This window comes from Rhinoraja longicauda, chromosome 21 (assembly GCF_053455715.1).
Source record: "Rhinoraja longicauda isolate Sanriku21f chromosome 21, sRhiLon1.1, whole genome shotgun sequence".
NCBI lineage: Eukaryota > Metazoa > Chordata > Chondrichthyes > Rajiformes > Arhynchobatidae > Rhinoraja > Rhinoraja longicauda.
Window position 1 is genome coordinate 23,308,612 of NC_135973.1, and position 12,235 is coordinate 23,320,846.

The window sequence follows — 12,235 nt, forward strand, 5'->3', positions numbered from 1 at the left end:
TTTAATGACGTTGATTGAAAAGATAAATAGGCAAGAATTGGCTTCACATTGCCCTGTGCTTAATCAGGTCCAATTTCACAGCTCCTGGCCACAAGAGGAATTACAGAGCACATATGGTGCATGGCACTTGTGTGGGTTCATTAGAAAGAAAGCCTTGAATTACTATGGTGACTTTCACAGTCACAAGAGGCTTCCCACACAATGAGGTAATATGCCAAAGTGTAGTTGCTGCTGTAATGCGAGAAGCAGCTAAATAAAAACATGGACTATTGGAACTAGGAGGCAAGCTGGAGATATTTTTTCTTTCTAATAAAACTGGAAGTAGATACAGAGGAAAATCTATTGGATCCATTGCACAGACTGCAATTTTCTCCAACTCTATTTTCCAGAAAACATCTAAATCTGCAAGGTTTGACTTTGGGGGATTGTAAAGCTTGGAAGCTTGCAGTCTCTCTTGCTCCCTGTTAATGAGGATGTTTAAAAACAACGAGGGCAGTCAGGCAGATGCCACAAATTTGGAGGATGGAAAATCAAGCCTACAAATCCTACACTATATTTTCATTGCTCATATTCATAGTTGCTGAGGTTAATGTTGTGTAGTGTTCAAGAGCCTGACGTTTGTTGGGAAGAAGCTGGGAACACATGTTGGGAACACATGCTAAGTGATAGGAGCAGAATTGGGCCATTTGGCCCATCAAGTTTACTTTTTGCCATTCAATTATGGCTGATCTATCTTTCCTCTTAACCCCATTTTCCTGCCTTCTCCCCATAACCCCTGACACCCGTACTAATCACGAATATGTCAATCTCCACCTTAAAAATATCCATTGATTCGGCCTCCATAGCTGCCAGTGACAATGAATTCCACAGATTCACCACCCTCTGACTAAAGAAATTCCTCCTCATCTCCTTTCTAAAGGTACGTCCTTTTATTCTGAGGTGATGGCCTCTGGTCCTGGCCTCTCCCACTAGTGGAAACGTCCTCTCCTCATCCACTCTATCCAGGCCTCTGGTCATGGTTTTCAGTCTCCTTCTGCACCTTCTTCACGATGGTAGGAGTGGTGTGAAGAAGGTGCAGAAGGAGACTGAAAACCAGGGTGGTGTGGGTCATTGGTGATGCTGGCTGCCTTTTTGAGGACCCCTTCTACTGATCCCTTCAAAGTTGGGGAGGTTAGTACCCCTGATGGTCCTGGCAGTGTCTACCACTCTCTGCCATTTACTCTGTTTCTGACACAGTCCGCTGCGCCACTGTGCCGCCCCACATTCACTACATTGTGTTAGTGTATCTAACACTCCAGTCAAACACCACAGAATGCTGCACTGTCAAAGATGACCTCTTCCAATGACACATTAAACTGAAGGCTGTGCTGACTTTCTCTGGTGGTTCAGAATGATCCTCAGAGGCTGAGGGGAGACCTGTCTGAAGTAGATAAAACTATGAAAGGAATAGATAAGGCAGACAGTCAGAACTTTTTTCCCCAAGTTGGAAATGTCAAACTGTTGTTAGACAACTGAACTGTCCTCTCATCAGCTAGAGTGTGGTTCTGACGTCCCATCTACCACATTGGAGTCCTTTGAACTCTCATTAATCAGACTTATACAGACCAACGTTATATCTTGCATTGACTATTGTATCCTTTATCTGTGAGTGAACGGCTTGATTGTAATTATGTACAGTCTTTTCCTTGACTGGATAGCATGCAAACAAAAGTTTTTCACTGTACCCCAGTACACATTACATTGATAAACTAAACTAAACTAAAAAGACCAGAGAACATATCTTTAAGGTGCAAAGGGCAAAGTTTAAATGAGATATGTAAGGCATGTTTTTTACACAGATAGTGTAGGGTGCCCGGAACGAGCTGCCATGGGTGGTGATGCAGGAAGATGTGATAGTGGCATTTAAGAGGCTTTTAGATAAGTACATGGACATGCAGGCAGATGAGATTAGTTGCAGTTGGAATCATTTAGCACAGACATTATGGGGTGAAGGGCCTGTTCCTGTGCTGTTTTGTTCTATATTCTATGTAGAGTAATTTCATAACTTTAAGGTGGAGATTGACAGATTCTTGATTAGTACAGGTGTCAGGGGTTATGGGGAGAAGGCAGGATAATGGGATTGAGAGGTAAATGTAGATCAGCCATGATTGAATGGCCTAATTCTGCTCCTGGAACCTATGAACATGAACTCCGAAGAAGGGCGCTGACCTGCATCATTGCCTATCCGTGTTCTCCAGAGATGCTGCCTGACCCGCTGAGTTACTCCAGCACTTTATAGATACAGCATGGAAACGGCGGTTCGGCCCACCATCGATTACCCATTCGAATTAGTTTTATGTTATCCCACTTTCTCATCCACTCCTGACACACTCGGGGCAATTTGCAGAGGGCCAATTAACCTACAAATCTGCATGTTCTTTGGGATGTGGGAGGAAACCTGCACAGGGAGAACGTGCAGACTGCACACTTTGAGTCCTTTTGTGTAGACCAGCATCTGCCATTCCTTGTTTCTACGTGCTGTCGTAAGGTTCTGTAGTCATATTGTTGCGAGCGAACGAGAAACTTCATTGCAGTCTAGTCGGCAGGACAATAAACTAATCTGAATCTGAAATAGTTTTAAGTGAATTGGACTGCCGAGCGCGGCTGGGGCATAGTCCCCATTCCCGTTATCTTTCGGCAGATGGCAGTCAATTAAAGGCCAGGAATTCTGCGAGCCAAACTTGCAACAGAACCCAGTGTCATTGTTTATACGGTCGGCCTGCAATGCACTCGGTGTGTGTGCGAGTTAAACATCAGTGAATCGATGAACTTACTTTAGATATTTCTGAATATTTCCTTCTATGTTAGTTTGGAGGAGGAGGAGGAGTGAGAGGGGGTGGGGGGGGAAGAACGGAGGACTGCATTCTGCATTTGGAGTAAGTTTGATTCGCAACGAACGGGACTTGGAAGTTTGCAAGGAAATTGAAGCGAGCTGCGCCGGCAATGGGAGTTTGACTCCGGCTTTGGTGGGCGCTGTATCGGCGTACACACAGACAAGACACACGTCCCTTCGCTTCGGCAGACCAAAGTTTAAACTGGCCCGGAGAGAAGATAACCCTCGAGTGAATTATCATTATTTTAAATTTTTGCAAAGTTTTCTTTTATTTGCAAAAAAAAATAAATTATTTGCACATTTTCTTTGGGACAAAATTTACTTTTCTTTGGCAAAAATTTTTTTTTTTTTTTTTTTTTGCAAGGGAGGTTTAAAGTAGAAAAAGGATGGCGAAAGATCACCTGAAACCGCGTCTGTGCCATATGATAAAAGAGGAAAGTGGTTACGGTTTCCACTTACACGGCGAGAGGGGGAAACCCGGTCAGTACATCCGCAAAGTGGAGCCCGGATCGCCGGCAGAAGCCTCGGGTCTGTTCGCAGGGGACCGGGTTATTGAAGTTAACGGGCACAATGTGGAGAAAGAAACCCATCATCAGGTAATTTGTCTTTTCTCTTTATTGCCTTTTAAGTTTGCTTTAATTGTCCCTTGAGGGAGTGAAATTGAAGCTTCTAGTCTTGAATAATCGATACATTCTCTGTGTGTGAACTCAATGGAAACATAAGGAACTGCAGATGCTGGAATCTTGAGGAAAATGCAAAGTACTGGAGAAAGGGTCCCAAGCCAAAACGTCACCCATCCATGTCCTCCAGAGATGCCGCCTGACCCGCTGATTTACTAGGGCACTTTGTGTCTTTTATTGTCAACCAACATTTATTTTGCCTACGGAAAAGTCCATTCCCGTCCATTCCCTCCACAGATGCTGCCTGGCCTGTTTTGGTCAGTTTAATACAATAATAATGTTCTGTGAGGATGCTAAGAAACAAACCGTTTACTTTGAAGATGGATACAAAATGGTGGGACAGGCAACATATCTGGAGAGAAGGACTGGGTGATGTTTTGAGTCGAGACCTTTCTTTGATAGACTTGCCATTTCTTTCGCTTCTTTCTCAACCCTTTTTGGGGTGAATATTCAATGTGGATGGACTACTATCTGGCTTTTTGTTTGTAGAATGGAGAACTCTGTGGTCACAGGGGCAGTTTGGATGATCAGTGAGTCTGCTTTCTGAATGCAGTGATGATTTATTGCAGTAGGTGGTCTTGTTGCAAGGGTTTAGTGAGTTGTACCTGAAGAAGTTTGAGGAAGTTGCCAGGACTCGAGGACCTGAGCTACAGAGAGAGGTTGGTTGAGCAGGTATACACTCGCCCAGAGTAGGGAGAATCGAGAACCAGAGAACATAGGTTTAGGAGGAGGACGGAGGGGAGGGAGAGGGGGGGGGGGGGGGGGGGGGAGAAGGAATGGAAGATTTAATAGGAACTTGAGGGGTCAATTTTTCACACAAAGGGCAATGGGTGTATGGAACAAGCTGCCAGAAGAAGTAGTTGAGGAAGGTACTATCACAACATTTAAGAAACATTTAGACAGGTACATGGAAAGGATAGGTTTAGAGCAACATGGGCTATTTGCAGACAGAAGGGACTTGTGTAGATGGGACATGTTGACTGGTGTGGGCAAGTTGGGCCTGAAGGGCTGGTTTCCATGCGGTATGACTCTAAGTTTGATCTCCATATCTAAAGTTGCCTTGGAGTGGGTGAAGTGTTAACTGTTTTCATTATTTGGGATGAGGGGTTGGCCTTTGGGAGAGTGAGTACGATTGTCCCAAACTCTGGAACTTTAGGAAAATGGGATGGTGTTTTGTTGAAGCAGAAGGGATTTGAGGAGAGATAGAGAGGCGTGTGAACAATGTAGGGGAAGTGGTGACATGTGTCTCCCAATAACTTTCCATGTACAATGTGAGTTTATGCAAATATGTCCACGCGCTTACTCCAAATTCAGGATATTATCACACAGCCCCTCCTAAATCTAGTTGAGGGTGCCCCCTCCTGCTGAGAGCGATTGGCAAGGACAGACACTGACTGGCTTTATCCTCGGACTGGTAAGTTTGAAATTTGAGGTTTGAAGGGTCAGTCAACCAGGACTGAAATGCAAAGGAAGGAACTACAGATGCTGGTTTATACTGAAGATAGACACACAAAGCTGGAGTAACTCAGCGGGTCAGGCAGCATTTCTGGAGAAAAAGAATAGGTGACGTTTCAGATCGGGACCCTGCTTCAGACTGAAAATAGGGAGGGAGGGGGGGGGGGGAAATAAACTGGTGAGCTGGGGATCACCGATGTTCAGGAATGAGGAGAGATTGATTGGGTGGAGTGTTGAGGTGGAGGTTAAGCTATAATCTTATTGATTCAATGATATTCTATTGTCTCATGTACCTCGATACAGTGCTATGCTTTGCATGTAACCCGGTAAAATCATACAGCACACCTCACCCAGGCTGTTCAGAGTTGTCACGTTTCTGGCGCCGACAAAGTTACATAGACTTTTATGAACAGACTTGTTCTGCTCACAACGGTGAACCAGGCCTGCCATCGCACGTGACCCCCTGCTGCATCCCCCTTCGATCTCAGTGGGTCCCCTCTTCGATAACAGTGGCCCCTCTGCCAGTTCCCAAGAATGGTGAATCTCTTGATCTTCTGTATTTCTTGAATTCTTAGTTGAAGGATAAACCTTCCGCCGTCCAATAACCATCCTTCAGCTTAATTCTTTCTGCTAATTTAAGACACTTACGAACTCGTCTGAGAAATATCTGCTCCAACGGTGCAGTGCCCTTTCACTACTTGCCTTCTAAGAGAGTATCACTCGAGAGTTCACATTCAGACTCGAAAATCAGAGAATACCTAGTAGTTATTGAAAAGACCCTTCCTTGTACTGACTCGGAACTCCAAATTTGAGGTGGAACTAGTTTCCAAGTGGAATGATGATACTGAGAAAGATAAGTGCAAGATTTAGATAATGCAGTCCAATGAGCTTACTTGATTACAGAGCATAATCATTGAGGCAAAGTGCTGGAGTAACTCGGTGAGGTCAGGCAGCATCTCTGGCAACATAGATAGGTTGGTGCCAAAACCTGGCGACACTTGCAAATAGACAGTGGGCTTTTTCTATGCATCATGTACTTAACTGGGGATTGCATGTGCGTATGGCAATAATCTTTCTGGCCTGTATGACAAAAAAATAAGGGTGGCCTTCCAGCCCCAGAGACCCGAGTTCCATCCTGACTACAGGTGCTGTTTGTACGGAGTTTGTACTTTCTTCTGTGACTGTGGGTTTTCTCCGGTGCTCTAGTTTCCTCCCACATCCTAAAGATGTAAAGGTTTGTAGGTTAATTGGCTTCTATACAATTGTAAATTGTCCCTAGTGTGTATGATTGTGCTGGATAACAGGGTGATTGCTGGTCAAAATGAACTCGGTGGGCTGAATGAAGGGCCTGTTTCTGTGCTATATCTCTAAAATCTAAAGTTAAATCTTAAAGTTAAATTTAAATCTATAGTAAAATCTAAAGTAAAACCTTGGTACACGTGATAGTAAATGAACCATTAAACTATTGAGGCGACATTTTGGGTCGGAACCCTTCTTCAGATTGAAGAAGGGCCCTGATCTGAAACGCATCTATTCCATGTTCTCCAGTGCCTGACCTGCTGAGTTACTCCAGCACCTTGTGTCCTTTTGTCACAATCAGCATCTGCAGTTCCTTGTTTCTGCATCAGTAAATGATGGTGGGGTAGGTTTCTCATAAATGTGCTTTCCTTAAGTTCATGTGTACTTTATTAAATGAATATACAAGCTGCCACAAGGCATTGGGGACCTTAATGGGTCAATGAAAATATTTTGTTCAAGAAGGTGGGGGAGGGTTTCTGGATATAGCTAGATACTCAAACATGTTTTATGAAGTTGCAATATGTTCAAAGCTTCATTGATTTTTCTCCGGTCTCATCCAGAGCTTGAGTAATTTATTTTTGGATCATTCTGATCTGTGAAATGTGGCATAATGTCACAATCAAATAAAATCTCCTGACACATTTGATTCTTAAAATTCAGTCAGTGTCAAAGTTGAACTCGTTATGTAAACCAGCACCTGCAGTTCCTAGTGTATACTTAATTTTTTGTTTTGTTTAGAGCAATAGTGCGGAAACAGGCCCTGCGGCCCACTGGGTCCGCGCCAACCAGCGATTCCTGCACACTAACACTCTTACGCACTAGGGACAATTTACAATTTTACTAAGCCAATTAACCTATAAATCCATGTCTGGAGTGTTGGAGGAAACCATAGATCCTGGAGAAAGCCCACACAGGTCACGGAGAAGGTACAAATTCCATACAGACAGGATCTGTAGTCGGGATTGAACCCGGGCCTCTGGTGCTGTAAGGCAGCAACTCTACCGCTGCGCCGATCTAATACATCGTCCTTGTACACTGGACGTTCTGTTTGTTATGTTGTTTACAGAGTACTGTTTCTACATATTCTGTTGTGTTGCTACAAGTAAGAATTTAATTGTTAATGTTTGGAACATATGACAATAAAACACTCGACTTGATTCGGTTGTGCGAATTTCAAATGATCAAAATGTCTATCGTGTTGAGATCACGTGTATATTGCAATGCAGCAAGTCTGATTTGGAATGGATGCACTTTTTTTGATTTGTAGTGAAAAATGCATAAAAATACAGTGCATTGCAATGCAGCTGAGGAGTGTGTACTTTTAGTTCATTTCAGTTAAATCTCCGGGGCTGTCCATGAGTGTGAACTTTATCCCAGTCATCAGGATGAGGGTTTAACTTGTGATTCAGTGCGCTGCAGATCAGAGCTGAGTGGGTGGGATTAGGAGCGTCTTGCATATAATCATATTTTCTTTTTAAAATGTGTTTTCCTGCAAAAAAAAAGTACAATGGGCTGTTTCTACTGAAAAGTCTTTGGGAGGTTTGGTGAATAGGAGTCTTGTGAATGAGAGACTTGGTTGTGTGAATCTCAATTCAACAATTTCAGTTTATGTAAACTTTTAACCAAAAGAAAGTCGTAAATGGGAGAATGAGATCTATAGTCTGTGTGATCTTAAGGGACCCCTCTATGCCCATTTTGGGTTATAACCATATGGTAGTGGGGCGGCACAGCTGGTAGTGTTGCTGTCTCAGCACCAGAGACTCTGGTTCGAATCTGACCTCGGGTGCTGTCTGTGTGGGGGTTTGCACCTTCTCCATGTGACCACGTGCGTTTCCTCTGGGTGCTCTCGTTTCCTCCCACATCGTAAAGATGTGTGGGTTTGTAGGTTAATTGGTCTCTGTAAATTGTCGTCTCGTGTGTAGAGAGTAGATGAGAAAGTTGGTTAACACAGCTAGTGTGAACGGGTTATCGATGATGGTCAGCGTAGACTTGGTTTGTCAAAGGACTTGATTCTATGCTGTATCTCTAAACTCAATTCTAAACAAAACAAGTAGCAAAGATTACAAATATGTTAGTACCATATACTGAGTCTAGGTGTTACTCTTGAATGGTGGCGGATGAATCCATGTTTAAGGGGAAGTATTGGATATAGATGCAACGATATTCTACTCTTTTTTTTTTGTCCCGCCCCCCTGACATCAGTCTGAAGAAGGGTCTCGACCTGAAACGTCACCCATTCCTTCTCTCCTGAGATGTTGCCTGACCTGCTGAGTTACTCCAGCATTTTGTGAATAAATACCTTCGATTTGTACCAGCATCTGCAGTTATTTTCTTATAATATTCTACTCTAGGTTTTGCTGCACCTGCTAGTAACTTTTTTCCTCTTTTGAGAGTCAATAATTTTCTATTGACGTATTCCTCAAGAGAATTGCAGAGTACCAATCAAATTTATCTTTGAGATGGACCATTATTCCACGTTTAGTGATACAATGTGGAAACAGGCCCTTAGGTCCACCAAATCTGTGCTGACCAGCAATCACCCCCATACACTAGTACTATCCCACAAACTAGAGACAATTTGCAATTTAGAGAAGCCAATTAAACTACAAACCCGCACGTCTTTGGAGCACCCGGAGAAACCCATGCGGTCACAGGGAAAACGTACAAACTCAGTACAGACAGCACCCAAGGTGAGGATCGAGCCCAGATCTCTGGTGCTGCAAGGCAACAAGTCTACCGCTGCACCGCCATGCTTACCAATGCTCACCTTGCTCACCATGTTTACCAGGAAATTCAATGTGTTATACAAAAATTGCCATTCCAACTGCATGGAATTGCACCTCCAATGGTTCATTGTAATCATGACAAGAATGGTTCTTTTAGTTGATGTGTTCAGATGTGTCACGAGGGTGATTTTTTTTTATAGATGGGTGCGAACATTACTGAGTGTGACACTACTGGAATGTGCAGACAGTGAGAATACATGAAGATTTTTTGTGCAGTTTTGAAGCTTTTAGTCCTTGTTTTGCATTGGAGGACTTGCCACAACTTCCGAGCATTTTTTTTAAAAATTGATAGGTTGCTACCACTTCTTTCCTCAGGTTGTGCAGCGGATCAAAGCCATGGAGCATGAAACGCAGCTGCTGGTGGTGGATAAGGAGACGGATGAGCATTTGCGCAGTCAGCGCCTTGCTAGCACGGGGGACGATGACCAGACTCTCCCTGCAGACGCCTCCAAGGACAATGGGCAGGTGTGGAAGCAGCAAGTTGTAATAACCAGCGGGGAGCCCACAAGGTTATCCATCAGGTCCATTGACGGGAACAAGAAGGTAGGGAGTTAATTGAAAGATTACCGAGATATTGGACGTTTGGGTTTCTCAATGCTCTTTTCTTTAGTGATGTTGAATTGGCTTTGGAATATATTTGAAGGAACTTTCCACTATCAAATACACCTTTTGCACTGCTTACCTATGTTATTTATTGTGTTACCTTTAACCACGGGATTAGCAAGACAAAAAGTGGTATTGTACAGTTTGATTTACTCGCACCTTTGGAAGGAGCGCGCTGAACGGTTTGCAGTGTGCAGTCAAAGTAAAAAAAAAAGGCTAGGTCATAGAAACATAGAAACATAGAAAATAGGTGCAGGAGGAGGCCATTTGGCCCTTCGAGCCAGCACCGCCATTCATTGTGATCATGGCTGATCGTCCCCAATCAATAACCCGTGCCTGCCTTCTCCCCATATCCCTTGATTCCATTAGCCCCTAGAGCTCTATCTAACTCTCTCTTAAATCCATCCAGTGATTTTGGCTTCCACTGCCCTCTGTGGCAGAGAATTCCACAAATTCACAACTCTCTGGGTGAAAAAGTTTTTTCTCACCTCAGTTTTAAATGGCCTCCATCTATGCTTTCAGTGGAGTTTTAATTAACTGGGCCAATGGGCCAAGGAATGGCAGATGGATTTAATTCGGATAAATGTGGTGTTGCATTTTAGTCGGGCAAACCACAGTAAATGGTGGTATCCAATGAAATGTTGTAGAAAAGAGACCAGGGGGTCCAGGTGCATAGTTCCACGAAGGTGGTGACACAGTTGGGCAGGTTGGTAAGAAGGCATTTGATATACTTAAACATAGAAAACAAGTGCAGGAGTAGGCCATTCGGCCTTTCGAGCCAGCAGCGCCATTCAATATGATCATGGCTGATCATCCAAAGTCAGTATCCCGTTCTGGCTTTTTCCCCATAACCCTTGATTCCCTTAGCCCTAAGAGCTAAATCTAACTCTCTCTTGCCTTCACAGATGAGGTTAGTGAGTACAGGGGTTGGTCGTCATGTTAAAGCTGTACAAGACATTGGTCAGGCCATGTTTGGAGTAATGTGTACCATTCTGGTAATCCTGCTTTGGGAAGAATGTCATTTTAACTGGAGAGTATGCAATAAAGTTTGAGAATCTTACTAGTTTTAGTTTGGTTTAGAGATACAGTGTGGAAATGGGCACTACAGGCCACCGAGTCCACACTGAACATTGTTCACATTAGTTCCATGTTGTTCCACTTTTGCATCATAAGGGGAATTGATAAGGTGAATAGCCAAAGCCTTTCCCCCAGGATACAGGAATCCAAAACAAGAGGGAATAGGTTTAAGATGAGAGGACAAAGATTTAAAAGGGACCCGAGCGGTATTTTCTGTACAATGGGTGGTGGGTATATGGCACATGGCTGCCAGAGGAGGTGGTAGAGTTATGTATAGGTGTGACATTTTTAAAAAAAAAACCCACTTGCATTCATAGATTGGTACGGTTTGGAAGGATATGAACCAGGCATAGGCAACTTGATTCAGCAAATTGGTTGGTGTGGACAAGTTTGGCTGTAGGGCCTGTTACTGTGCTGTTCAGCTCCATGATTCAAAGTCACCAAATGGACAAGTTTGAAGTCAAGAACAGTCGAGTAGGAAAATATAGTCTTGTCAGGGAGAATATGTAAGGAGAGGAAAAAATGCATGACTTTATTATTAAACCTTGCTGTTGTGAATAAATGTTTGTTGTCATCAGTCCAACAGTGTAATGAATGATATCATGTAAATTCCGTTCACTGGTTAGTATCTCAGGCTGTCTCAGATGTGTTCAGAATAATGTTGTCTGGGGGGGGGGAGGAGGGCAATTTCACAGTGCAGGGAATTGATGATATTTGGGCAATTGATGAGCATTTGACGGCACTGGGCCTGTACTCGCTGGAATTTAGAAGGATGAGGGGGGACCTCATTGAAACTTACCGAATGGTGAAAGGCCTGGAGTGGAAGTGGAGAGGATATTTCCACTGGTGAGAGACTGTAGGACCAGAGGCCATAGCCTCAGAATAAAAGGAGATGGGGAGAAACTGCTTTAGTCAGAGGGTGGTGAATCTGAGGAATTCATTGCCACAGAAGGCCGCAGAGACCTGTCAAAGAATATTTTAAAGGCAGAGATTGATAGATTCTTGATTAGTACGGGTGTCAGGGGTTATGAGGAGAAGGCAGGAGAATGGGGTTGAGAGGAAAAGATAGATCAGCCATGATTGAATGGAGGAGTAGACCTGATGGGCCGAATGGCCCAATTCTGTTCCAATCACTTATGAACTTATGAATTGTGAAATGCTGTACAAAACGCAGAAAGAAGTAAAGTATAAGTGTGCACAAGCTTCTCTTGTGAGGAGTCACACTGACTGTCAACCATAGCCCATGTACATGGATAACCCGTGTAAATGCTATATACTGGTATGCAATATGGAGTATTAACCCGAGACGTTTGTTTTCTTGTGAACGTTTTGATTTGAATGAGAAAAATGTAGGTATGCGTGTTTTTTTCTGCTGATGAATAAATTGAGGACAAGAATTGGATATGCAGGAAATGGAAAGATATGGATCATGTGCAGGCAGAGAAGGATGGAGCATAATCCAT

At 43.5% G+C, this 12,235-nt stretch overlaps 1 protein-coding gene across 3 annotated transcripts in view; it reads left to right on the forward strand.

Moving 5' to 3' along the window:
* Positions 1-2,684: 2,684 nt before the first annotated feature.
* nherf2 (NHERF family PDZ scaffold protein 2) overlaps positions 2,685-12,235 on the forward strand; it is a 94,108-nt gene continuing 84,557 nt past the window's right edge. Inside the window, exons 1-3 of one of the 3 annotated variants that reach the window (XM_078418110.1) lie at positions 2,868-2,915; positions 3,237-3,468; positions 9,408-9,635. In XM_078418110.1, coding sequence (XP_078274236.1) covers positions 3,259-3,468; positions 9,408-9,635 — 438 coding nt within the window. In that variant the 5' untranslated portion in view covers positions 2,868-2,915; positions 3,237-3,258. Of the gene's footprint in view, positions 3,469-9,407; positions 9,636-12,235 lie in introns of all 3 variants that reach the window. The other 2 variants (XM_078418112.1, XM_078418109.1) reach the window with 2 other exon arrangements.